General features: G+C 35.7%; 5 protein-coding genes and 1 long non-coding RNA gene across 9 annotated transcripts; 4 read left to right on the forward strand and 2 right to left on the reverse strand.

The window, feature by feature from the left end:
- Positions 1 to 1,397: 1,397 nt before the first annotated feature.
- On the forward strand, positions 1,398 to 5,069 carry LOC147552657 (putative methyltransferase PMT15). Its single transcript, XM_086670914.1, has 6 exons — positions 1,398 to 2,399; positions 3,071 to 3,281; positions 3,395 to 3,692; positions 4,015 to 4,407; positions 4,516 to 4,593; positions 4,722 to 5,069. The coding sequence occupies exons 1-6, from the start codon at positions 1,641 to 1,643 to the stop codon at positions 4,954 to 4,956; spliced, it is 1,974 nt and encodes a 657-aa protein (XP_086527040.1). The 5' UTR covers positions 1,398 to 1,640; the 3' UTR covers positions 4,957 to 5,069.
- Positions 5,070 to 5,678: 609 nt separating this feature from the next.
- Positions 5,679 to 6,381, forward strand: LOC147552658 (stamen-specific protein FIL1-like). Its single transcript, XM_086667304.1, has 2 exons — positions 5,679 to 6,013; positions 6,216 to 6,381. The coding sequence occupies exons 1-2, from the start codon at positions 5,722 to 5,724 to the stop codon at positions 6,233 to 6,235; spliced, it is 312 nt and encodes a 103-aa protein (XP_086523430.1). The 5' UTR covers positions 5,679 to 5,721; the 3' UTR covers positions 6,236 to 6,381.
- A 591-nt stretch (positions 6,382 to 6,972) lies between these two features.
- SAY1 (Ubiquitin-like superfamily protein) lies at positions 6,973 to 12,561 on the reverse strand. Its single transcript, XM_086667303.1, has 11 exons — positions 11,888 to 12,561; positions 10,582 to 10,643; positions 9,857 to 10,457; positions 9,671 to 9,754; positions 9,481 to 9,584; positions 9,149 to 9,404; positions 8,363 to 8,548; positions 8,123 to 8,287; positions 7,821 to 7,964; positions 7,662 to 7,718; positions 6,973 to 7,482 (listed from the first exon to the last, which is right to left on the reverse strand). Exons 1-11 carry the CDS (start codon positions 11,969 to 11,971, stop codon positions 7,375 to 7,377), a joined length of 1,851 nt encoding a protein of 616 aa, XP_086523429.1. The 5' UTR covers positions 11,972 to 12,561; the 3' UTR covers positions 6,973 to 7,374.
- Positions 7,107 to 11,177, forward strand: LOC147552660 (uncharacterized). The gene is made up of 2 exons (XR_015237213.1): positions 7,107 to 8,663; positions 8,788 to 11,177. It is a non-coding gene; the product is annotated as an uncharacterized LOC147552660 (long non-coding RNA).
- A 1,402-nt stretch (positions 12,562 to 13,963) lies between the features above and the next one.
- Positions 13,964 to 19,891, forward strand: LOC147552661 (GPI transamidase subunit PIG-U). Its single transcript, XM_086669562.1, has 14 exons — positions 13,964 to 14,320; positions 14,441 to 14,488; positions 14,624 to 14,684; positions 14,804 to 14,836; positions 15,506 to 15,630; positions 16,202 to 16,336; positions 16,967 to 17,043; positions 17,150 to 17,373; positions 17,858 to 17,914; positions 17,999 to 18,167; positions 18,283 to 18,340; positions 18,438 to 18,523; positions 18,743 to 18,799; positions 19,456 to 19,891. The coding sequence occupies exons 1-14, from the start codon at positions 14,185 to 14,187 to the stop codon at positions 19,528 to 19,530; spliced, it is 1,341 nt and encodes a 446-aa protein (XP_086525688.1). The 5' UTR covers positions 13,964 to 14,184; the 3' UTR covers positions 19,531 to 19,891.
- HAP2 (hapless 2) lies at positions 15,382 to 25,316 on the reverse strand. 4 transcript variants are annotated; one of them, XM_086669561.1, is made up of 19 exons: positions 24,981 to 25,316; positions 24,748 to 24,891; positions 24,567 to 24,655; positions 24,406 to 24,445; positions 23,845 to 23,902; positions 23,699 to 23,759; positions 23,443 to 23,521; positions 23,197 to 23,331; positions 22,897 to 23,091; positions 22,623 to 22,703; positions 22,434 to 22,534; positions 22,171 to 22,288; positions 21,951 to 21,983; positions 21,744 to 21,837; positions 21,196 to 21,284; positions 20,970 to 21,082; positions 20,627 to 20,727; positions 20,056 to 20,542; positions 15,382 to 15,750 (listed from the first exon to the last, which is right to left on the reverse strand). In XM_086669561.1, exons 1-18 carry the CDS (start codon positions 25,155 to 25,157, stop codon positions 20,085 to 20,087), a joined length of 2,166 nt encoding a protein of 721 aa, XP_086525687.1. In that variant the 5' UTR covers positions 25,158 to 25,316; the 3' UTR covers positions 15,382 to 15,750; positions 20,056 to 20,084. The 4 variants fall into 4 exon arrangements, with proteins under 4 accessions (XP_086525687.1, XP_086525686.1, XP_086525685.1 ...); XM_086669560.1 differs by having other exon boundaries at positions 23,197 to 23,334; XM_086669559.1 differs by lacking the exon at positions 15,382 to 15,750 and having other exon boundaries at positions 19,900 to 20,542.
- Between the last annotated feature and the right edge of the window lie 427 nt (positions 25,317 to 25,743).

Genomic DNA, 25,743 nt, shown 5'->3' on the forward strand with positions numbered 1-25,743 from the left:
TTTAAACGAATGCAAGGAGTAAAAAAATATAAACCATTGTAGTGAGCTTGCCATTTTACAGCTACTAAATTTAGGACTAGGTCAAAACAAACCCCAATTTGATTTGTATGATTGGCAAGTTAGATATGCTAGTTATTTTTAATTATTTGAACATCTGATTAAGATATCTCAACTTTTATTTAAACTCGCACAGTATAATACAATAATTTACATGTACAAACAACGACTTTTGACCATCTTTATGTAATAATTGAGCGTTGAATTAAAAATGCTAATACGACTCTACTCTGACTTATTTCATAAGTGGGGTTAAACAAATCAAAAGTACGACATATCTATGGACCAAGTATGTCTTTGGTAATATAAAACATAAATTATGTAATCACCTAAAAAAAGAAATTGACATTATGATATGAACAATAATTATCAATTAAAATACACAAACTGCCACATTAGGAAAAATACTCTATTATTTGAAAAAAAAAATTTATTTTATAGTACTAACATCCAAAATTAACTTCCACTTGTTTGATTATCTTATATACTATTAGATTATTATAATTGACATTATTTTGTTAGATTATTATAATTGACATTATTTTGTTAGATAAAAGGTTGCCCTCATACTATTAATAAACTATATCTTCACTAGTCACTCCCTCACTCTCTTCACCTCCCCCACATCAAACTTTTCTTATGAAGTTCATCTTGATTCCCTTTTTTCCTAATTTGGCATATACACTAAATTTTAAGTTCCACCCACAGTAATGTTCAAATTGGGTGTGTCAACTGTGTATGTCCAATCATTTCAACAACAAAAAAATGTGTATGTCCAATCCAGTGTGCATCTTGAGCCAAGTTTTAGGACTTTGACTGGTTTGAATTTCTAGTTAAGAAAACTCAAAAAAAAAATTAAGTTAAGAAAACTCTTTATTACTATTTCCTTTTTTGGAATTTGACTTCGATGTACGATGTTACAATGGCGTTGATAAATCAAAGATGTGATAAGCACGATAACTGACAAATCAAACAAAAACAGGCCTAAAGCCCAACTAAACTATGACTTAAAGTTCATCTACATTATTTATGCCCTAATAACCTCAAGTTCAATAATTCAGAAATTCCACTTTCTCTGGGGATCAAATCCGAGACCTCCAGGGACCTTTCAGTATATGTCAACACTTTAATCACTCAGACAACTATGTGTTGACTCTTTATTACTATTTAGTAGAAAAAAGAAATTGACAATATAATATGAATAGGAGTTATCAATTAAAAATAGATTACACAAAAATGCAACAATGAAAATGATACTTTATTATTTGAAAAAAGATTACACAAACATCCAAAATTAACTTCCACTTGTTTGATTATCTTAGAGTATTAAATTATTAATTGACATTATTTTGTTAGATAAAAAGTTTCCCTCATACTATTAATCTACTAGTATATCTTCACTAGTCACCCCCTCACTCTCTTCACCTCCCCCACATCAAACTTTTTTTTATGAAGTCCATCTTCATCTCTCCTCATTACTCAATCTCTCTTTCTCTCTATTCATCTCCCTCTTGAAACCCATACATAACCCATAGTCCCATACCACAAAGGGACCAAGCTAGATAGAGATATAGAGAATCACCATGGCAGGTATTACAAACCCATCATATAATTCTGATAAATCAAAACCCTATTATCCTTACTTCAAAGGATCCAAACTTTACTCAATAATTTTAGTAACCCTTCTTTGTACTCTCTTTTACTTCCTAGGAGTTTACCAACAAAACAGTGATCTAACCACTACTACTACTACTAATTTAGCCAGTCGGACTTCCAAAACCGACAGTGTTAATCATGAAAAAAAATGTCCAACAATTACTACATCCAAACAATCAAAACCTACTACTACCCAAAACCATAAAAAATCCATAAGCCTTGATTTTTCCACTCAACATTCAGCCGACGAGACAATAACTACATCCCCCATCATATCGAAACCGAAAACTTACCCTCCTTGTGATTTTAAATATAGTGAGTATACCCCATGTGAAGATGCAACTAGGTCATTGAAATTTGATAGAGATAGATTAATTTATAGAGAAAGACATTGTCCTGAAAAAGGTGAGATATTAAAGTGTAGAATTCCAGCACCATTTGGTTATAAAAATCCATTTCAATGGCCACAAAGTAGAGAATATGCTTGGTATGCAAATGTACCTCATAAACATCTAACAGTTGAGAAAGCAGTTCAAAATTGGATTAGATTTGAAGGAGATAGGTTTAGGTTTCCAGGTGGTGGAACTATGTTTCCTAATGGTGCTGATTCTTATATTGATGATATTGGAAAGTTGATTAATTTGAATGATGGGTCTATTAGAACTGCCATTGATACTGGTTGTGGGGTAAGTTTTCTTTTACACTTTTCTTTCATTTTATATTGAATAGAGAAATACTTTTAAAAAATATATATTGAATGGAGAAATTACATAGTCTCAATAATTTTTTTTTACTTTTTTAAAGATATCTTAGAATTAGTTATGTGAATTGTACCGTTATTTATTTGTCAAATGGGTAAAGAATTTTCATGAAAATATAGAAATCCATGCCTAAGTTTTGGTACAAATATTTAAAATATTGAGCTTTCTGTGCTCAAGACACGATTGGAACTGACTACAACTGACTGTTGTTCTCTAACTATTATTCGTATATTTGTGCTGTTTAGATTGACAAATAATAAAACTAATATAAAATCTTATAGTATCGTATTTATAGATGTTACATTAAATTTAGGATCCCGCTTTCACTCTTCAAGGAAATTCTCGAGGTTTGGATTGACACAAATCTCTATGACAATTAGAATAAGAAACTCCAAGTTGTGGCTACTTAACTACTAAGAAAACATATATTATTGTGGTATGACTTTTGGTGAATTCCAAGAGAATTTTTATCGTTGTTTTCGTGTATTTGAGTAAACTCACAGTTTTAGTGCCAAGTAATATATACTATATCGTAATAAAAACCGTAATATTTTATATATACAATGAGTCTGTATAAACATATTTTGACTTTGTAGGTAGCAAGTTGGGGAGCTTTCCTTCTATCTAGAGACATTATAGCAATGTCCTTTGCACCTAGAGATACTCATATAGCACAAGTACAATTTGCTCTTGAGCGAGGAGTACCAGCGTTGATCGGTGTACTCGCTTCAATTAGACTTCCTTATCCATCAAGAGCTTTCGATATGGCTCATTGCTCTAGATGTCTCATTCCATGGGGACAAAATGGTACTTATACTAACTCGATAATAAAAACCATATTATATTATATTATATTATATAAAGTAGATTTACGTGTAGACAACACTATCTGAATACATTATATGAAATTTATCCAACAGATGGACAATATTTGATTGAAGTGGATCGAGTACTACGGCCCGGTGGATACTGGATTCTATCAGGCCCACCAATTAACTGGAGAAAATATTGGAAAGGCTGGGAGAGAACTAAAGAAGATCTAAATGATGAACAATCTAAAATTGAAGCTGTAGCTGAGAGTCTTTGCTGGAAAAAAGTTGCAGAAGATGGTGATATTGCAATTTGGCAAAAACCACTTAACCATGTTCAGTGTAAAGCAAATAAAGAAACTGCTGGAAGCCGAGATTTTTGTCAAGCACAAGATTTCGATAAAGCCTGGTATATATCTATCACTCTTTTACTGAAACTAGTGGTGTCTATTTTTTTCAGATTCAATCTGAGTCACGATCTAAATTTAGTATTCGAGTTAGATTTCTGCGTGTTGTTTTTCTCATAAATCTATGACTAGGACGCGCTGTTTTTTGAATCTCTACGACTCATACGTAAATTGTCTGGATTAAGAGCCCAGTGTTTGATATGACATGATATTGTGCCCTGACCAAAAGAAGTCAGATTCAGACTATTCAGATTCAGAAAAGTTAGATTCGGACGGATGGAATATAGACAATTGGGCACAACTAATGAACATTTTTTTATTTAGGTACACTAAAATGGAGGCATGTTTAACTCCTCTACCTGAGGTATCGGATGAAAACGAAGTTGCCGGAGGAAAGATAAAGAATTGGCCGGAAAGATTAACTGCAGTGCCACCAAGAATAAGTTCAGGAAGTGTGGAAGGAATTACAGTGAAGACGTTCAAAGATGATACTAATCTTTGGAACAAAAGAATAGCTTATTACAAAACTGTGAATAATCAACTTGGATCAAAAGGAAGATACAGAAATTTGTTGGACATGAATGCAAATATTGGAGGATTTGCAGCTGCTTTTGTTGATTATCCTTTGTGGGTTATGAATGTTGTTCCTAATGAAGCAAATGTCAATACTCTTGGAGTCATTTACGAGCGAGGTTTGATAGGAACATATCAGAACTGGTAAATTTCTCATGACACTTGTATTTTTCACGTGGGACTATTCTTGCACGTCCACTTCGTGTGTGGCTTTTTTTAGTCTAACACGTGACTTATTTTTTGAAATTGCAGGTGTGAATCCATGTCTAGTTATCCTAGAACATATGATCTCATACATGCCGATTCAATCTTTACTCTCTATGATAACAGGTAAACCAACTTTTCTAAGCACATTACCTGACAAGTGATATTCTGAAATCATATTTTATGTGATAATAATAAGTTGATGCACTTCTTTTTATTATCTCACAATGATTTCATCAATATTTGTTTTTTAGATGTCCGATGGAAGATATATTGTTGGAGATGGATAGACTATTACGACCGGAAGGGACAGTAATATTCCGAGACGACGTTGATATGATATTGAAAATAAAGAGTATAACAGATGGATTACAATGGAACAGCCAAATTATAGATCATGAAGATAGTCCTCATAAGAGAGAAAAGCTCTTGTTTGCAGTTAAAATGTATTGGACTGCCCCAAATCAAGATGCTAGTACATCATCTTGATCCCCTAGGGTTTTTTTTTTCTCCCTTCTCTGTTTTTTGGAATGTTTTGTTATTCTTTTGATTTTGATTTGTTGAATGACTAGTTAATTTTAAAATAGTTGAATATCTAAAAATCTTATCTTCCAGATCCAGTTTTGTCTATTGAGTGATATCTGAAAATTTTAGTAGGATAGAGAAAATTACTCTTTAGAAAGAGTCAAAGAAAACACATATGACACCTTATACTTCTAATTTTTATCTAATTCATTTTGATTACAACTTCTTTTTTTCTTTCTCTACGAGGAATAGAATAAAATCTTATATAATCATTTGTGTATCAAAAGAAAGATTGAAACGGAGAAAAAAGATAAAGCATTATCAATTACGTGCTTGATGAGCTAACACTGAGTCATCGAGTAATTTTTCAACCATATTTTTTTCTTCTTTAAAATGTTACATTAGAAACTACCTATCAATTTTGTCTCAATTCTAAGTTACGACTAGTATTGTCAGTTTTTATATGAAGGTTAACTTAGTCTAGTTAACACATTTAAATTCAAACAGACACCAAAATATTTCGAACCAACTCCAATTTTTCCCTAGGTCACACTATTATGATGACCCTTACTCCTAAAATGTGTGAAGCTAGTAGTTTCCTCATGCAAATATCACTTAAAACCTACACAAGAAAGAACCCTAGTCCCTATATATCACTAAGGAAATGATTCAAGTACACTAAGAGACTGAAGTTAAGAGTTACAAGTAACTAAATACTACTATTTTATCATGGCAGTTGATAAGAAATCTAGGGTTTCTTTTTACTATTCTTCAGCCGTTTTGTTTCTCATCTTGACGACTCTAGGAGATGAAATTAAGACTGTTAGATCTCAGAGTTGTCAAGGAGAGCTTAACAATCTTAGTACTTGTGCACCGTACGTGCTTCCCGGACAGACTGTAACTACACCCAGCAATGATTGTTGTGCTGCTTTACAACATGTTGATCAAGGTTGCCTTTGTAACACTCTTAGAATCGTAGCTCGTCTTCCTAGTGCTTGCAATCTCCCTACCCTTACATGTGGTAATTACTCATTTTACTTTCTATATACTTGTATTCTTACACTCGTTTACAGTTTCTACTTTATAGCTCTGTACTCATGGTCTTATTAGACGTCTAATGAGATTATGTTAGAAATCGTTACAAAAACCGAGTGAAGTGGCCATCTCTTATAAATTTTCACTGTGATGACTAACTTGTTTTGTTTACAACTCTTTGATTTCAGGGACTCCCCAAGAAAGATAGAGAGATAAGCAATGCATGGGATCCAGTGAAATAATGTCATATTTAACTCTTTTCCTTTACCAACATATGACTTGAAATAAGATACAAAATGGAAGTCATATTATGAATAATAATAACATCAGTCGGATTTTTCTTTTCTTTTTTTACATTTCGATGCACGAGCTTGTTTTACCTCCAGTATTATATATCACCACCTTGACAAGAAGGGTGCTCTTAAAGGTGCACGGGCTTTGGCTATTCGGCCGCCATTCTATTGGTCCCTCAGTTTCAGTCAATGCTGTTGGCACCCACGCTATCCCTTGACTTACAACTAACACGCTATCCCTTGACTTACAACTAACACGCTATCCCTTGACTTACAACTAACACGCCTTACCTCGGCTTTCTTCGTATTTTTCGCATTGTCTTATGTGAGCCGGAAGCTTCATATACAAGGCACTTAGTTTCGCATTACTTATGAAGACCCTCCATACTTGGGTTACAACATGACCATACCGGCTAGGCCTTCTAGACTGGTTTGGCTCTTAGATTGGTTAAATGAACTAGGGTAATCTAGGGCTAAATCAGACAGTGTGGAAGTACACGGTGTAACTAGGTGCTGCCTAAATCAAGGACAATATGACTTGTATCAAGTCGCAGACAATATGTTGGGTATTAAGACAAAGTGTTGCATCAATAACTCTGTCATATCTTTTAAGTGGTAAAAGTTGGCATTCAAAGTAAATAGAAAACATCAATAAACCATCAAAAGACATTCATTTTGTCAACAGTGAACTTCAAACCATCCAAATAAGAGAAATGATACTCTAAAGAAAGCAGTTCAGATTTCTTCACTGTAAAAAACAATTTCAGGCTGTCATATGGATATATACAAATCCATCCATTTAAACCAAATTTTCCACTGAATTCAATACGTTAATACCAGAATGGGAGTAGGGTTATATTTAGGTTTGCACATGTTCATACCCGAGAAAATAAACCCATTTTATTGGTTCCTGATTTTCAATGTCTTTTCGAAACCCAACAATCACAATAACTTGATCATTTACTCCCATGCTTCTTCATTATCTATTTCTTTTCTTCATAATCTTTAAACCTAAACTCCCAAACCTAAACAAAAGGAAGTTTCTTTAGTACCTCTAGATTGATTCAAGAAACAATGCTTCTTGTTTGCTGGTCAAGCCCAGATCAATTAAGGAGAGATTGCTTTCACCGTCACTGAAGGCCAGTCTAGGGTATGGCCTTACCTGTTCATGTCAGAAAGCGAAAAGAACATTGTCAGATATGCATGAATTCACTTGTTGATCTTGATTACTGATCCAAAACTCATCTAAGTTTAATTTGTTTCTTTAGTTTTTCTTGAGAAATCTTAACTCGACGAACTACAAAAGAAAAACTGGATAAGTATGTATGGAAGAAGAATTACCAATCTGTAAGATCCAGGCTTAACAACTCTGCCCACATCTATGAAGTCGAAAAGAGACTGCAATTACAGAAGAAAGAAGTCGTCAGATTTGATATCGAAATGGAACAGAAAGTGAAGTTTTTGGGTCCTAGTTAAAGGCTTCTCTCGAAGCAGGTTTACCTGGAGTTTGTCGGACTTCAAGAATCGACGGCCACGTCGGCTACCATCTGGCATCCGAATAAGAAGATTTACAACATTTTCATCATCTGAGGCTGGTTCTTGAGGAAGAGAAGCTTCTTTTGCAGCTAACTTTCTCTCGAACTCCTGTAATCAGACCAACCACTGTCATTTCTATGAACATCCTATTCGTATTAGCTGATCATTCTTTCTCTTTTACAGGAACGTAAGGTGATCGAAATAATTTCAAACCAGAATACCATATTATCAAGCAAATCAAAGCAAAAAACTTCGACTGGTATTACCTCTTCTTCCAGTAATTTTCGTTGAATTTCTTCAACCTTCTTCCTTTCTTCTTCAAGAGCAGCTTCTCTAGCAGTTTGTTCTTCTAAGCGACGTGCTTCAGCTTCCTCTATAGCCTTCAGTTCTTTTTCTCTGTCAGCTTGTAGTGATGCAAGATACTCATCGTCCTGTGAGCATAGTTTTTTTAGCATCAATCTTGTTATGGAAAATGAGAATCACTAAGCCCTTGACAACAAACAAACCTGTTGTTCCCTAAGCATTCGCTGAGCTGTCAGATTAGGCGAAGGAGGACGAGGTACGGTTCGGGGGTAGCGACCCACATGAGGTGGATATGCAAAATTATATGGAGTGGCTTCAGGAATGCCACCAAAAATGGCAGCTTCTAGCATAACTGCTTCATCATGCTCCACTGAAGATATGCCTCCCCACTTCACCACAATGGCAGAGCAACAACATAAACCGGCATTAGAATTTAGAGCTTGTCAAATAAAGATGAAGAAACAGGCAATTCCATGGCTCTAGTTTCACTAATAAATTTTTCTAGTAAGATACTATTACTAGTTTATTACCCTGAATTTCTAAATATCTACCATACCAAGAAATGCTTCACTACTTTCCCTTAATACTCTAGTTTGGCCCACATAACTTCTTTATTACGCTCCACCAGGTGCATTACTAGAGTCATGAACGAGAAATATGGGGCTCTTGTACAAAGACAACAGAGTGATGTAAGGATGTGAGGAGTCTCTATCTCTTGATGCATGTGGAGTCCCAGGAAATTTGGGGGAGAGAGAGAGAGAGAGAGCAGCTCCACCATGATAACGGACATGTTTTTTTGGAAGAATATAGATAAAAGAAAATAACCTTTCCAATGGTGTGGAAAAGTAAGGTATATGGTAGAAGCATGTGTTGTAGCAATAGTGTTCTACTATTTTCCTATGATGCGAGTCGAACTAAATAAGCACCAAATAGGCTTCCAATATATAATCATTCTAAATTACTATGGAGGTGGTAGAGTGGTTGAATACCTCTTCTGAGAAAATATCTCCATTATGTGGGGGATCACCAGCATTACCACGCGGGCCAGGGCTTAATGGCGGACTCTCGTCCATCTCTCCAACTTCCTTCAGAGACTCAACTGATCCAGAAGCGATAGCTCTGGATCTATTTCTCACCAAAGGCTTCTCTTCCACGTCTTCAGCCTCGTCTTGGACAGAAGAGCTCCCTGCCTCCAATTTTACTGAACTAGAAGATCCCTTGTTAAAAGAACCGCGCCCTTGGAGACTTCACATAAGCAAAACATCAAGAATCATTATGCATATACACACATAGGAATCTCAAAATAAGGAGTGATATATACCTTCCATTAGCCGTAGCTTTTCCTACTTCCGCATCAGATGCACCCGCTTCTGTTGTTTCAACTACATTTCCTTGTTCTCTCTTTGCTTTCTCTTCTTCTGCTGTCTGAAATCAATCAAACGATAAAAATGTTCAGAGATCTGGTGAAGGAAAGGAAAAAAGTGAAGAGAAATGATTTGATATGTAAATACCATTATGGACAATGAAACGGCCCGAGCTAGCTCAGCGTCTTCCATGACAGGCTCCCTCTGCTGAAGTTGTGGACCAACCAAATCCTAAATTGACATGAAAATGAATCAAGATACTAAGCCTTCAGAAGTACTCATCTTACCACATTACAAAAGTTGTTCACAGTTGTTAGGACTACTGCCACTTACACTGTGTGGAGCACCAGATTGCTGATTAAGGTGACCCTCTTCGACTTCCCTCTTCGAAGCCTCTATGGCAGCACGGATCATTTCTTCCTCGATATCATTACCATAATCGGCTACATCACCAACTTCAGGGGCACTTGGTCTAGTACGTCTTCCAATATCATCTGAAAAGTTATCTGTTCTTTCATTTCGACTAGAAACATGCGCAGAAGGAACAATCAGGGTCTCCTCATCTTCATCATCATCAATTTCAACAGTTCCATGGACTTCGTGTCCATGTGCAGATGCAGTCCCAGTGATATCCTCAATAACAGGCCTGGATCCAGAATGACTGGATTGGTCAGCTCCCCCATCCTTGAACTCTATAGGAATCTCCCTAACTTCTCTTGGATGTGAAACATAGGGTGCACTGCTCCTGAGCTCCTCAGTACTTCTCCCTTCAAAGAAACCTCGACGAAAATTAGGATCAAGTAGTGAGAAAGGGTTCAAGTTTCTAGCAGCAGACAAAAGTGGTGGAGCAAGTCCGGTGGGTTCATCTTGAGATGGATCATTATCTATATCCATGAAATCAGTTTCAGGGGCTGGAGCTGAAGTTGGTTGAACCCTGGATATGAGAAACAAACAGAGTGAAAAGTTCAGCAATAAAAAATATTACATCTCACAATAACGAGATAGAGCAGGTAAGATATAAACTTTTAAGACAATCTGAAAGGGAGAAAAAGAAGTACATGTTTCTGTCTCCTTCAGTAAAATATGCATTCACGGCTTCATTGAGATCGCTTCCATGTTCCTGATTACCATACAGATGTACACAGTCAGAAAGCTTTCCAGTCATTAAGGTGATAATGAAAAAGTAGATGACTGAAAGGCGTGAACAGAAGAAATATTCCGATCCAAGATAGGAAGTTCGAAACAAAAAAAAAACAGTTTGGAGGTGTATGAAGAAGAAAGATGAATCACTATCTTTGCTGTTAATGTGTTATCTGAACGATGTCTGCTCAAATATTATATTCGAAAGGGCTTTCATAGTCCATACTGTCTCATAAAGTTGCAAAATAAGTGGTTCCTTCACCTTGTGCATTAAGTAAATAAAGGAAAACTCGAGGAAAAACTAAAATAATGGTACAAGTATACAACGAATGGAACTCAATTTGAAATAATACGCACTTACTTCCTTAAGCTGTAAGAAACTCGGCAAGAAAGCTTATGCTTCTATTGTCGGTTTCCCATACTCAAACTAATGAACAATCATATAATGTCTGTGGTATCTTCGACAATGTGTAAGTTACTCTAATAAACAGAATAATACATCCACTAACAAATATAGTAGAAGTGTTTGGTCGTAGTTTGTCTATATAAGAAGTTAAGAGCAAAAATATTTGTTCTTAGCTTCTCAAAGTTTGAAAGAGAAACATCACCATCTCACATTCTCAATAGAGAAAATTCAGAAAAATGGTTACTTTGAAAACACCCCCAAACAATTACTGAAATACATCAAGAAAATCTAAACCGGGTAGTTCTACAATGTACAAATACTCTGTAGTTCGCAAAGAGTTGACCTAAAGAAAGTGTATCTATACCAACAATTTATACACTTACATCTTCATACCCCCATCTTCTAACCAATCTGTATTGTCGAATCAAAATCAAACCACCTCAACAATACAGAAATCATCACTGAAACTCTACCAACAATTGAACCCTAATTTTAAGAGAATATGTCCCCAAATTTACTTAATTCAGAAAAACCCATCACTTTAAAACATCTACATCTCAACAACTCCTAACTTCATGATGAAGTCATGGATGATCTCTAATAGATGCATTAAATATAACAAATCACGGAAGAAAGTTCAATCTTGACAAGAAAAGAGTCACCTTTTATTGGTGGATCAACAAATTCAATCTTACTGAGGAGCTAACAAAAACCCTAATAGTAAACCATACTCTAAATTGAGATGAGATGAGATGAGCGAAGAAACAAAACAAAAACACAAAATTGGGGATTAGAGTAAAACAAAAAGAAAAGGGTACCTCGAGTTTTTGCAAAGCAACCGACAGAGGAGCCCCAGTGATGTTCATAAAGGTCTCGACTGCATCTTGATTAGGTCTCGCCATTGATGTTACAGAAAATGAAGAAAATCAAGCTCTTTTACTGTAAGGAATTCAATGTGAGAAACCTTTTCAAGTCTAGAGAGAGAGAGAAAAAGGGTTAGAGAGAGAAAGGGATTTCGGGATGGAAGAGATTAGGGAATGAGATTAGTAGAGAGAGAGAGATTGTTTGAGGTGAAATTCTCTTATATAGTTTTAGAGAGAGAAATAAAAGAAAACAAAGCAACCGTTCAAGAGGACTTGGGTCTTTCTCCAATCTTCTACTCTTTCTAGGTAAGTATGAAAAAAATAAAAAAGAGTTCCAATGCTTTTGATAACTTGGAAATCAAGGTAGCATAAAATGAATTGTTGGAATAGTAGTCTTTTTTTTTTTGGCTGAAAATTGTTGGAAGAGTTGGTACCATGTGTCACTAAATTTGGGAGAAAGATTACTTAATGAGTTATTTGAAGGTCACATAAACTCTAACTAATAGTTGTTGATCTTAATATAATGTAGTAGTAGACTTCAAAATATTCTATAATAGTTTGTGAAATTTAAAGTACTCCGTACAGTAATATTGTACGAAATAAAGCTCAAGTTACGTTCTTTCTGAAACGGGACACGAGAGTAGGATTAGATCTTACTAATATAGAGAATAACAAAAATTAACTTCTCATTTACGATATACCTGATTTATCCTCTAATGGTGTTCATTAGTTTTGACGGAGACTCTAATAAATCTCTAACAAAGGTAAATATGTCTGCCAACTAGCTACATAATTAGCAACTTTATTCGCTTCTCTTTAGATGTGCTCGATTTAAACTCTTGAGTTGAAAAATGCTTCTCAATATTCTCTAACAGTGTCATGGAGGGTAAGCAGTATTAGAGTTGAAACATGAAATTATCGTATTAGAGTCCAATCTCACCTGACTTCATAGTTCACTCGTCGAGCATGCTAGTCTCTGCCCTGCTTCAATGACCTTTAACATTTACGCAATGGTCCTTGATCAAAGCTCCAAAGACTTCCATACCCGTTCGTAAGAATCCATTTGTTTAGAGCATCATGAATCTCAACACCAGTGGCTCCCATTTACATATAGTCCAATTAAACTAAATATACGAGGCCGCAACATTCTCTAATAACCCCTACGTCTCTATATTGTCTTGTACAATCAAAATTCATGCAAGATGCCTTCATTCTCACTTCATTCTTTACGCTCCTTGTAAGAGGGGAAAATCATATGAACCAACACGCATGAGAAAGAAAATAGAAGAAACTATTTGGAAATGAGTCTAATCCTACCGAGGAGAGACCTAAAAGTTTCCAAATGAGTGGTGAGCATATAGAGAAGATTAAAATGACCAGTTTAGGAAAAATATTCTTCAAGATGTTTTTTGACGTGATTTGAATAAAATAATCTTTTGGACTTGAGACTTTTTTTTTTTGTTAGAAATTGATCTCAAGTACTATTGTGGTTCACTTTTGGATCCAAAACTTAAAATTTTGTTTCTAACATTTTCCAAGTAGGTAAAGGGGGGAGGGGGGGGGGGGGGGGGGGGGGGGGGGGGGTTGACATAAATCCTAAAAACTTGGAGCTCCTAAGTTCGATTCTAACGGGAGGAGGAATCCATGATTATTGAATTTGAGTTATTAAAGGTATAAATAATCTAATAAGTATGTCGGTCTTTACGTCCCTTTCATGTTGTTGGGCTTTAGGCCTCTTTCACTATAAGTGTTACTTAAGGCGGTTATCGTGTTTATCACAACTTCATGATGTATCAACGTCTGTAACGACTATAATAGATCGCAGTCGATTTCTCAAAAAAAAAAAATCATTTTCTTGGAAAACCCTAATTTTTAGTTGGGTTCCACTTATGGGCCACATGCCCACACCCCTACTCCACTAGTCCGACTCAAGTAATAGGCCGGTTTGATTAGATATGGACAATAAAATTTGCCGAAAGCTCGGCCCAAAAGTATCATCTCTGGTTTGATTAGACGGTCACGATCACCTAATTTTCTTATTTTATTTCTTTCAATATACGGTTCAGATCATTCAATAATTTCTTCCCTCGTCCAGCCAAAAGTTCTTTTTTTTTTTTTTTGTTGAAAGCAAGAAAATTAAACTAGTTTTCAACAAAAAAAGAAAAGAAAATTAAACTAGTAACAGATTCATTCAGCTCTCTCTCTCTCTCTCTAGTCTCTACATACGAATCTTCTGTTGATAAGGTGCTAAAATGGCGAAAATGAAATGGTTTTGGGTCTGGGTATTTGCTTCTCTCCTATTCAGGCTTGTTTTAATATATTTTCCCAAGAATCTCAACTTGGGTTTTCGCCCAGAAGTTGCCACTCCTCTCACTAGTCTCCGTCGCTGTAATCCCTTACTCTCTCTCATCATTTTCTCACAATTTTAGGGTTTGGGTAAGTTCTTATTCCTGATTTGATCAACATCCCAATCTTAATTTTGGGTTTCTTTGATTTGTTCTTTTGCAGTGGCTGAAGGTTACTGGTTAAAGCAATCTTCAGTGTCCCCTTATTCAGGTTTTTTCATCAACTCTGATGCAATTGATATTTAATTTGAGCTAATTGTAGAAATTCCCTTTACTTTTTTTTTTTTTTTTTGTATTTTTGGTTGGATCACAAATTGAGTGATGATTTTTTTTTTTGTACTTGTAGGATCTATGTACCATGGTTCACCATTGTTACTCTCATTGCTTGGACCCCTAACTGTTCAAAGGTAGTTAATGAGCTTATTTAAGACTCAATTTGATGTTAAATATTTCAAATTTTGTTCATTAATTTGTTACTTCTTTTATTTGATGTTTGGGATTTGAATTTTTTATATGGGTGTTGCAGATTCGAGGGGCAGCCTAACCATATCGCGTGCAGGTTACAAATTTATTTTATCTATGAATAGTTCTATTTCTTCCTGTTATTATTTTTTTCCTTAATGATTTAAGTCAATTGAGCTTGGGCATTAAATCGACACGGTTCCTTGTTTGTTTAATCAACTTTGTGTTTGGAACTCATGACCTCCTAGCTAACGAAGTTGATATCCGATATTAGGACATGGTAGTCAAGGGGTGATATGACCGATACATCATTGATAATATTGGGAAATACATTGTAGAGGAGGAGGAGGAAGAAGAACATCATTGTTGTTTTCTAACCCTTAACATCAAACAATATCTGATACATCGTGTTATCAACTACTTAATTATTGTGCTCAAACTATACACTGTTTCCTAATTGAGTTGTAAAATGTTTCTTCAATAGGGTTTACTCTATTTTCTTATCCTAATAACACAAACTTTGCAACTTGTTAGTTTCCATTTTAAGTGTTGTATTATGAATTCAATCCCTTTTTCACAAGAATACCCGAAGGTTCAAAGTAGGAAATAGGAAGAGCAGTAAAACAATGTAAACTTGAGAGCTTTTTGTTATATAGGAAAGACAATCTAATTAAGTTGTTTTTTCTTAATTTTGATAGTTCTTTCTCAACTTTAGTTAAAATTCTCATTTAGTCATACTATTGATCTCAGTACTTCTTGTGTACAGTTTGTTATTTGTCATTGCAGATTTAATCACTGCAATTCTTATCCGTGCAACTGGTCAGAAGCTTCAGTCAGCTTACAGTCAGAGCTTGAAATCTCTAAAGCTTGCGAAACTTGCAGAAACTTCGGGTACGTCTTATCCATTCTTTAGTTTTCTGAATTGCTGCAACTTGCTAAGGTATTCTTTGGTCTTCGTTTACATTGTATTGTTGTATGAGCTAAGACCACTGAAAATCACTTATTATCCTGCTATGACATATGAACATTAAATTATGCAGTCATCATGTGATGTTTTGCAATCTTGAAAAGTTGTACATGATGTTACACAAGACAAAGCACAAGTAGATTGTTGGAGAGCCAACTTATGCAATTGCAGGTTTCCTTGTTTTGTGAAGCTTATTTTAGCAACCTCGTGCTTTTCGACTCTTCTTCAAGTTCATAGTTAGACGTTTGGGACACAGCAAAAACAACAATGATAAATATAATAATTGATTTGTCATTTACTCTAGGAGCATTTATAGTAACAAAAATTGATCATAAACAAATAATTCCACACTTACTTGTACTCTACTATAATAGAAGCGATTACTTGAACCGTTGATGTGTCACCTATACATGCTCATGTCTACTCGAAATACCTTTAGCATTAAGTTGTTTTCTTATCATTTGCTTATAAATCTTACTTTTTATGTTTTGTCAGAGACTCTCTCTGCTGGAGATATTGCTGGTCTAATATATTTGTGGAATCCTATGACAATAGTCACATGTGTGGGCTTCTCAACTTCACCTATTGAAAATTTGATGATTGTATTGTCCATCTATGGAGCATGTTCACGTAAGAAGCTACAAAACTTTACCAAGTATGTCTATGATACTATATTTGTTTCGAGAAAAGATATATATGCTTGCTATGCTTGAGAGACTAAAGGGCTCAAATATATTAATGCCCTTTGGATAGAGATGATTGTAACATTCTATTTGGAATGGTATTTATTTTCATACAGACTCTCATTGCTTCTGCTTTCTTCACCGGTCTAGAAGCATGAGAGACTGAAATCTAAGTATAAAATGCATGGAACCTTTCGACTTTATATAACATGGACATACGCACAAGGTGTCGGAAATAGCAACCTAAAAAATCCCACAAGTATACACCTATTAGCCATTTTTGTTCTTTAGTTTTTAGGTCATTTATCTTTACCTATTGCTTTCTACTTCGGCATCAACCATTGTTTCATTACAGACAGATAACGTAAACCTGGAGTTGTATTTTATGGTCCAGACACGAACATGCAAATACAACCAAAATGTGCATACAAAATCTTACCTTACCCACCGAAGGACTACAACAGTCGTCCTTTAGGAATATCTTTATACCAAACACGACTAAAATATACCAACTACGGGTATCCGTGTTACTTAGCTATTTAGGTGGCACTGAATATTCGTTTGATGATTGTTTCAGGTTTAGCTCCTTTGGCAGCTTTTGGATGGGTCATTGCATCACATTTGTCTCTTTATCCAGCTATACTAATAATACCGGCAAGTACTCTTAGTGTTTTTTTGTACAAGATAGGAATTTGAGAATCACAATAGTTCTTTCTCAGTTGTTTTCACACTTATAGTCTTGGTTTCGAAATTTTTTCAGATCCTTCTCTTATTAGGCTATGGTCCAGATACTCCTCCAAGAAAATTGTTCTTGCAGAAAGATATTGGGTCAAAGGAAACCAATACAGTCGACCCGGCTAGACTTTTCTCTTGGAGACCCATCGTGTATTTTGTATTGTGGGCATCTTTTTGGTCAGTATACGTGTTAGTTTTGTGTAGCATCTACCTGAACCAGTACGGTGGACTATCTGAGATGTTTAAGAGGTAAATTCAATTCTTTGTCACATTCTATATATTTGTACTTTTTTGCGAACAAGCACATCAGAAAGTAGAGATATCTTCTATAAACCAACCCTCTCTAGACCAGAACTCCAGATAACACCTCTGTTTTTTAAGTTAGGGTATGGGTTGCTAGAAATCTAGGATCACCAACCAACATATTCTAAAATCAGCTTCTATAATCCAACTTTATATTAATCAGCTTTGCATGTAGGAGACGAAAAATGTAAATCAGCTTTTGTTGTGTAACTAGTAGTGAATGCTTAAGTTGTGTGCTCGTTCACATTGGACCGGCCAACATATTCTAAAATTAACTTGTATTTGTTTACTTTTGAGGCAAGGAGTGTCGTTGCTCACGCCAATGCCCTATTTTATGACGAACGACAAAAGAAAAAGAATCTGTTGAGAGTCTTCATTTATCTCGTATTCTAGTCATTAATCTTTTTTCAACTATTTCCTTCCATTGCAGAACACATGGATTTATTCTTACTCTTCCAGATCTATCTCCAAATATTGGTGTCTTATGGTGAGCTCGAAACACAAACTATACATATCTCCTAATGTTTTAGTATTGCAATTACGCGCTTAACCATGTGTAAATTGAATGCAGGTACTTTTTTGCTGAAGTTTTCGACTTTTTCCGAGATTTCTTTCTAATAGTTTTCCATGTGAATATTCTATTCATGCTATTACCCTTAGCCATACGCTTGAACCACCGGCCATGCTTTCTTGCCTTCATTTACATTCTGATCTCTTCAATGCTTAAATCTTATCCTTCGGTAATATTTTCAAACTTTGTTTTTGCAAAGTCTAAACAGGGATCGTAATTCATGTATAAAACTTTTTATCTGATTTTTCATATGCTTTGTTTCTTGTTTTTCGAAATAAATGAAGGTTGGAGACTCCGCTCTATGTTTGGCTCTGCTTGGCTGGTTTGTTTATGAACTAGCAGGTAAAACTTTATAGTTAGTTGAATGTTACAGTTTCTCTTGCCTTCCTTATGTAGGTTATCATCTTTGATCATTACATTAAACTACGATTACTTGCAGATATGCATTTCTCGTTCTTCCTTTTCTGTGGATATGTTGGATTATCTCTACTTAGCCCTGTCATGCACAATCTGTGGATATGGAGGGTACAATCTGTGCATTTCTCTCTCTCTCTCTCTCTCTCTCTCTCTCTCTCTCTCTCTCTCTCTCTCTCTCTCTCTCTCTCTCTCTCTCTCTCTCTCTCTCTCTCTCTCTCTCTCTCTCTCTCTCTCTCTCTCTCTCTCTCTCTCTCTCTCTCTCTCTCTCTCTCTCTCTCATACAAGAGTTTTGGCTAATACCCTCTCATCATCTGCTAAAATCTGCAGGGTACTGGGAATGCAAACTTTTACTATGCAACTGCAATGGGTTATGCTTGCTTTCAGGTATGTTTAAATTTACTTTTCATGAAGCAGATATCCAGTAAGAAATATCACAGTATAATATAACAACCATGTGGTTTACTATGGCATTGCTTTTCAAGTTTTAGCATAGCAACCAAGAAACTCCGATGACATTTTCTAGATGTTCGCATCTTAGCGTCCTTGTTTCAAGAAGTTGATGTCGACACACACCGAATAAACTCTTGCTCTTAATAAGAACGTGAATCCTTGTCACCTATATAGTCAGAGGTGGATCCCTCTCTCTAAAAGGCTATAGTTCTATTAGATGAGACGTAAACAAAATAAATATATACCACTTTATGGGTGGGAATCAGGCTGAGCCAGGCGCAGGTACCAACTGGTACTTGAAGCATCAGGCTGGCCATTCCGGGCTCGGTGCAGGCAAAAGAAACACTGTTTTGCACAGAGCCCGACATAAGCCTTGATGTGCACGAGCTTCACCTAGCCTGTTCGAACAACGTTTAGATTCCTTCACCTCGCCCGCCTTGTTTTCGCAACGGACTGGTGACGGCGTTAGGAACCAAGAACCCGGTTTGAATACGAATCTGACATTTAGAAAACATTATCCATTGTCTGTGTGTATGCACCATTTGTTTCATATGTGATTGTATCTGCAACAAATGCCCCTATTCTTGCAGATAGTATTGGTTGTAGAGAGTGTGAGCTCCATGCTTCAGCACGACAGAGCCATACGGAAACAATCTACCACGTAAAAGAACGGCATAGCTTCTCTTCAGGATATGGAAACAACTGAGCAGTTGAAACGACAATATCTTCTGGCAGAACATGAACTTTAACAAGTTCATGCTTCCGTGGTACACTCCAAACGTTGTACCGATGGAAGATCTTGCTTTATATCAACTTCCATATGTTCGTTTGTTCAATTGTGTGAAGTGATTCTCTTGCTATCTGCTGATGTTAATTGCCCGACAAACATCACTCAGAATTTTCACTAACTTGACGGCTTTTCAGTATCAGATGCCAAAATTGTTGTAGCTCCTTAATTTGTACTTCGAAGCTCGGATATGCAGTTTCGATTTGCTTCTAAATTGAAATGGATAAAAATTTCCGACACTTGTGAATGTTTTAAGGTTGCAGATATAAATATGCTCTTTATACTGACTAGAGAGACGTAATGAGGTAGCAAAATAAGACCAACATTCCAAAATCATGATTTTATGACCAGGTGTTTCTAACGTAACTATTTACAGCATAAATGAATATATCAGGACACTTACAGTAGAATATCTATCGATAGATGGAGCTTTTACAGTCCTTCCCATTTCTTTCCATGTCCATGTTGTTCAAATCTTTCATCAGTTAGGTTCTCACGATGTCCCTTACGGTAAAGTTTCTCTCTCCTCTGTGAATAGCCATGATGTATAGCACTCGAGCTTTTCCGACCTTCATGTTTGAATCTATATTGATGTGCATGGTAAAGATGATTACCTTGCTTAGGGTTATGATAATCAGATTCCGACTCAGGATCGACATGTCGATGACTATGACGTGTGCTTCTTCGCCTACTTTGAGTGTGATGTTTATAATGCTTTCCTTCATGTTTATGGTATTTATGGAGATGCTCATGGTGGTGGTGACCTAAATCTCTCACATGCTGTGATTCAATAACAGATCCTTGATTTCCTGGCTCAATTATATCATCCCACCAATCATAGAGTGGATCAAAGAAACCCTTTTGATGCAAAAGCCAGAGCAGAACCATTACTGTACATCAAAATATGATCAAACATTATTGCATGATTTCAGATTCTCACTTCTATTAGTTACAGAGAGTTTGATGATATTTACCTGTTGGGAAGATTGCTAATAGTAAACCAAAAAGCACTACCCAACTCATACATATATACTGTATGTGGCAACTGAAGTCGAAAAAACCTGAACATTTACTTCTGCTCAGAAGGAAAATAAAATCAAAACAAATGAAGACCACAAGTCACAGATATAAGAAGCTCAAATAGAGCCCATCTATGTAACATGGGCATTGGTACATGTATCATGAGGCATCGTATCAACCAAAGTTCTTTAACCAAATGACGAATGCGCTAGTTAAGATATAGAACTTCTCGACTTCTTGACTTATATAAGATGAATAAACCAAACTAACCTCCTAAATCACATGGAACACACATACCTGCAAGATTTTCCGGTTATGAAATCTATGAAACCATCACCCATATTCTTCCATATGCTTCCGATCGAGCTAAAGATGCCATTCGCACCATTCTTTGGCGGTTCAAAAGGAGTCTATAACATGTGAAGTCATAACACCAAATGTTACGGACAGATTATTGAATATCTGATGCATATAAACATATATATGCAAAGAAAATGATGATGATGATAAACTACAACCAGACCTGAGATCCATTATCAAGAATAGTAGCTGTGGTGGTGAATTGACACTCTGCTCTATCAACTTCATTAAAATCAGAGTCCTTCAAGATAGCTGCATCAACACAAATTCATCTGAACGGCAATTTTTCTATCTCAAAAATATGTTGCTTATCATGTCACAAACGTTGTTGAGTTAATGATATTTGAATACGAGTTATCTTAGTCTGACTGTTAGGGTTAGGGGCAAAATAATCACTTCAGGTTATTTCACACATTAAGTTCTATTTTATGTCCGACTCAAATGGACCTAAAATCAACACGAGTTTGTCATTTGAACTAGTCTGACACATGAATCAAATAAACAAACAGACATCTTGAAATCTAACTTGAGCCAATTGAGATGAAATTTAAGGAAAACATATCCTTACTCAATATGTAAGGCAAGCTCGACCTTATAACCAAAGTATAAAAGGTTTTCCTTACTAATGTGAGACTAAACTAAGTGTTGTGTACATAAACCACATAACTTAACATACATTTCTTTGCTTTTACTTCTATGACGTAGGTTTACCTGAACAAACATATTTTGCGGCTTGATCAATTGTGGGATAGAGTTTAAATGAGCGTACAGCTATTTCCTCTGCTTTCATTATAAAAAACTGTTCCTGCAACAGTAAAGTATCCTTGAACATATTTAAAATGACGACAGTTTTGCTGACTTACCATGATAGTAGTAGCCTAATACTAGTATTTGAACAATGCACTTTAAAATCAATACCTCCATAAGCGTAATGCCTTTTGAGCAATCAAACTACAAAAGAAACACGATGAGATTAGAAAATATCTTGAATTTGTTTTAATTAAAGAAACACGAGTTTCCCACTGTATGTACTCATAGATATCCACCAATTGGAACAAAACCAAGCCTGAACAGTTCTAAGAATCAATGCAAGTCATGAAACATTTTCGAACCCATAAAGAAAACCCAATGAGAATACCGTTAAGCTGTAGGACGCCTCCAATTTACCAATGTTCTTTGTTGTTACTGTAGCCACACCAAATTGAGTAAGGGCTTCAAAAGTTGGAATGGTAACACTTATGATTTTCCCAGGACTCCTGAGGAAAATGAAGGGAAACATGATATTCGGATATCATTCAATCTTACGCATTTGTGAATACTGCACCAGTACTTTATGCTAAACTGTTCGTAACAGTCAGTACTTTATGCTGAAGTCTATATGACCAATAAAATTGGTAATACCTTTGAAAGACGTATTCTATATCATCAGCGTTAAGTTCTATCAGAAGATTAGAATTGAGAACTTCAGTTATTCCTATAGAGAATGAATGGCTTCCTGCATTCTGCACAAAACAACAAGTTGAAGCTCAGAGAATAATAATTGAAGTCCAAGTAGTAGAAGTCTAATAGAAAGGTCATAAGAGATCATACTGGATGCTGGTTTATCCTCTCAAACCTTCCTTCAACTCCGTATAGAGGCAACTGACTCCTACTAATACGGTTCCTGTCAGCCTGTAAGAAGTTACACATAATCATAAGCCATAAAACTAGTGGCGGACACGGGGTCCTCCCATGGAGGCACACCTGTTTAGTGCCCGTAATTTCTGGCACGCCACAGGCCTATTAGGCACGAATAATAAATGGGTGTGCCGCGCCGTTGCCAAACATAAGAAACATCAACAAGATTTCAGTTCGACAGACTAACATCCCAAAAGTTCCAAAGCTGATTGTGCAAGCAACTCCAAAATGGTGAAGCACAAAAGTTTGGCTGTCCATTATAAGCCTCATAACTGACCCCAATTTTGTTGCACTCAAGACCATCCAAGGTGAATCGTACTCTCTCTAGCAGCATCCACATTGAAAAATTGCCTCCTAGGTTTTCTGGTTGACCGGGGCCACCCTTCAACAAGTACAAATATGTTAGGCTTAGAAACAAGTGTTTAGAAAATATAATGTTGTGTATATTAAAGAGTATACGAATATAGACAACTTCAATCAAACATACCTGCCTTGGTATTACGAGATAGAAGTCCTCGAATGAAGGGATACTAGTATATCCAGCAAAATCACCGATAAGGTTAACCCTGAGAAAATTGTCTGTAGATGATACTGTTCTATTTTCAGGACCAACAAACACCTCCTGCTAGTGAAAGTCAATCATATAAACATTTTATGAGGAATCCTACTAGAAACTTGAAAGTAAGAAAACACGAAGTAGAATATATCGTAGAAACTCTGAGTCGCAACATACTGATACTTGGGTTCCTTTCTTCACTTCAATACGAACACTAAACCCTATTGATCGCCGTCCAATACCAAAAACATGAAACCTGGTTAAGCAGAAAAGTTTATTAGAAATAGCTGCAAAGTAAGTAATGCAACCCAAGGTCGAAAGTAAGAATGAAGATATAAATATGACTTTTCACTCAAATGAGTAATTATAGACATTAGACCAGATGAGCTGAATTCAAATGGTTAGAAACATAAGTGTAACCTAGAAATCATACCAATCACCTGGAAATCGAAGGCAATGTGCCGTGTTGGGCTTCCCTTTCAACATTTTATCAACTAACAGAGCAACAAAGGGCGTCAACAAAAATCATTAAGAAGCAAAGAACAATTAAGATATCTAAACTAGACGTTAGAAACTCACAGAAGTTTCCGCAGGATGAAGGCACGCGAGGCCACGTTCCACAAGGACAACATATTGGCTTCGAGACGAAATTAGAGCATTATACAAGGGTCAAACAACATATAGGGATTAGAACAAGAAATAGGGGACATAGTATTGCATCATAGTCGATAAAATTTCATAATATTAGATGTTTGCATATAGCCAATACACATTAATCCCGACTCTCTTGTTCAAGTCATACCCAATATTATTGCTCTTACTTTTCCGTCTTTCTAATACTGCAAGCTCTTCTGGGAGGCGTTTAAATGATTCTTTTAACGCTTTTACAACAGAACCACTGTACCACTAATGAAACAATCACTCCTCAAGCAATTCAAAAACAATCACTCCTCAAGTAAATTCAAATGCGAGTTTCATAGTTTTGCATTGAATATATTCTAAAGCCGTCGGATTTCCTTCATATTATTGGGACAGATTAACTTTGATTTGTATATTTATTCCAATATTTAATTCTGTAGAAAAGAATAACAGTGGAAAATTCAAAAGAAAACAGTGTGATACAACAAATAAGTAGCTTACTTGAGTATATTCCATAACATGACCTTGTTCATCTCTTAACCTGATAAATTGATGAGGAAGACAAAACAAACAAACTCAATAATATAAGATAAAAGACTATATTTATATTCCGAAAATAACGAAATGTTCAAGGAGCCTTAATTTAACAAGTTTTAACTCACCTTTCACATACTGCAACAACTTTCGCATCAGCATCTGGTTCACATTTACGCGTCTTAACATAAAATTCTTCGGGTTTATAAGGAACATCCTGAGGCAAAAGTTAGACAAAGAAAATGAACTTCTCATAAAGAATACATTTTTAGGTTTAAAAAATCTTCAACAGATAGAAGTTTAACATACTCTTATATAAGTGAGCTCATAAATAGCATAAGCGGCAGATTTGTTGACAGTTATAGTAGGCGGAATTCTCACAGTTTGCATCTTATTACTCGAATTATCTTCTACTTCCACTATTTCTGCGATAATCGAAGCCTCTCTACCACTCTAAAGAATGAAAAAGATATCAATTGAAGTGAAAACTTTTACTCTATAGGAATATCTGAATTAGGTTAAGAAATGAAGAAATTGCTTACCGATTCAGTAGGAACAGCCATGTTAACAACAATCTTCATACTGCAATTTAGGTTATCAGAATCTGAAGTCTTTTCGCATGTTTCTAACTTTGATTTTGAGAGGATTTGAACTCCCAATACGAATTTTAGAGAAAGAAAACAAAAGAGTAAGTAGATCAGTGAGTTAGTCTTCTTCATTTTTTGTTCTTTGATTGAGAAATTAGGTTTTGGATTGGTTGATTCAAATGAAGTTCAGAAACTAGTGAAGGGGGATTTAGGAAAGACGCCGGTTGATAAAAAATCGTGTGGGAATATAACTGCATAAATTTTGGCGGGTTATGATAGTTGTTTGTAACTGCTGAGTTGGGGAAAAAATAAATCTTAAATGCTTCTCTGGGGCGCTCGTCCAAATTTCTTATATGCAGTGGCACATCTAGATACTAACTATTAGAAAGGGGTATCAATAAATGAAGTCCATATAATCCGCAATGCGGAGGTCCCAGGTTCAACCTCCTGGAAGTGCAAATCCAGGAATATTAAACTTGGGTATAAATAAAGTAGTTTATGTGGGTTTTAGGTCGTGTTTAGTTGGGTTTTAGGCCTCTTTCACTATCGGTTTAACTTAGGTAGTTATCGTGAGTATCACATCTTTATAATGTATCAAAGTCTTGTAATGACTAACGTATATCGTAGTTGAATTCTAAAAAAAAAAATGATAAAATTACATCTCCACAACATTTCAATGTTAGAGTCCAATGGGATTACTCAAACTCTAAAATTTAGA

The sequence above is a fragment of the Eschscholzia californica genome, unplaced genomic scaffold (genome assembly GCF_041429995.1).
Source record: "Eschscholzia californica isolate CP2 unplaced genomic scaffold, dmEscCali1.0.p SCAF_3, whole genome shotgun sequence".
Classification (NCBI taxonomy): Eukaryota; Viridiplantae; Streptophyta; class Magnoliopsida; order Ranunculales; family Papaveraceae; genus Eschscholzia; species Eschscholzia californica.

Excerpts from the sequence above, each read along its gene's own strand:
- LOC147552661 (XM_086669562.1), top strand. The coding sequence starts at position 14,185 with ATGGCGAAAATGAAATGGTTTTGGGTCTGGGTATTTGCTTCTCTCCTA. Across the intron at positions 15,631-16,201 it reads GAAACTTGCAGAAACTTCGG|AGACTCTCTCTGCTGGAGAT; the intron begins GTACGTCTTATC and ends ATGTTTTGTCAG. Across the intron at positions 16,337-16,966 it reads CATCTATGGAGCATGTTCAC|GTTTAGCTCCTTTGGCAGCT; the intron begins GTAAGAAGCTAC and ends TGATTGTTTCAG.
- SAY1 (XM_086667303.1), bottom strand. The coding sequence starts at position 11,971 with ATGGCGAGACCTAATCAAGATGCAGTCGAGACCTTTATGAACATCACT. Across the intron at positions 10,458-10,581 it reads ACTGAAGGAGACAGAAACAT|GGTTCAACCAACTTCAGCTC; the intron begins GTACTTCTTTTT and ends TCTCATATCCAG. Across the intron at positions 7,965-8,122 it reads GAAAATTACTGGAAGAAGAG|GAGTTCGAGAGAAAGTTAGC; the intron begins GTAATACCAGTC and ends GTCTGATTACAG.
- LOC147552658 (XM_086667304.1), top strand. The coding sequence starts at position 5,722 with ATGGCAGTTGATAAGAAATCTAGGGTTTCTTTTTACTATTCTTCAGCC. Across the intron at positions 6,014-6,215 it reads TCTCCCTACCCTTACATGTG|GGACTCCCCAAGAAAGATAG; the intron begins GTAATTACTCAT and ends CTTTGATTTCAG.
- HAP2 (XM_086669560.1), bottom strand. The coding sequence starts at position 25,157 with ATGAAGAAGACTAACTCACTGATCTACTTACTCTTTTGTTTTCTTTCT. Across the intron at positions 24,446-24,566 it reads GTTGTTGCAGTATGTGAAAG|GTTAAGAGATGAACAAGGTC; the intron begins GTGAGTTAAAAC and ends TCAATTTATCAG. Across the intron at positions 20,543-20,626 it reads ATTAGCAATCTTCCCAACAG|TAATGGTTCTGCTCTGGCTT; the intron begins GTAAATATCATC and ends TTTGATGTACAG.
- LOC147552657 (XM_086670914.1), top strand. The coding sequence starts at position 1,641 with ATGGCAGGTATTACAAACCCATCATATAATTCTGATAAATCAAAACCC. Across the intron at positions 3,693-4,014 it reads CAAGATTTCGATAAAGCCTG|GTACACTAAAATGGAGGCAT; the intron begins GTATATATCTAT and ends TTTTTTATTTAG. Across the intron at positions 4,408-4,515 it reads ATAGGAACATATCAGAACTG|GTGTGAATCCATGTCTAGTT; the intron begins GTAAATTTCTCA and ends TTGAAATTGCAG.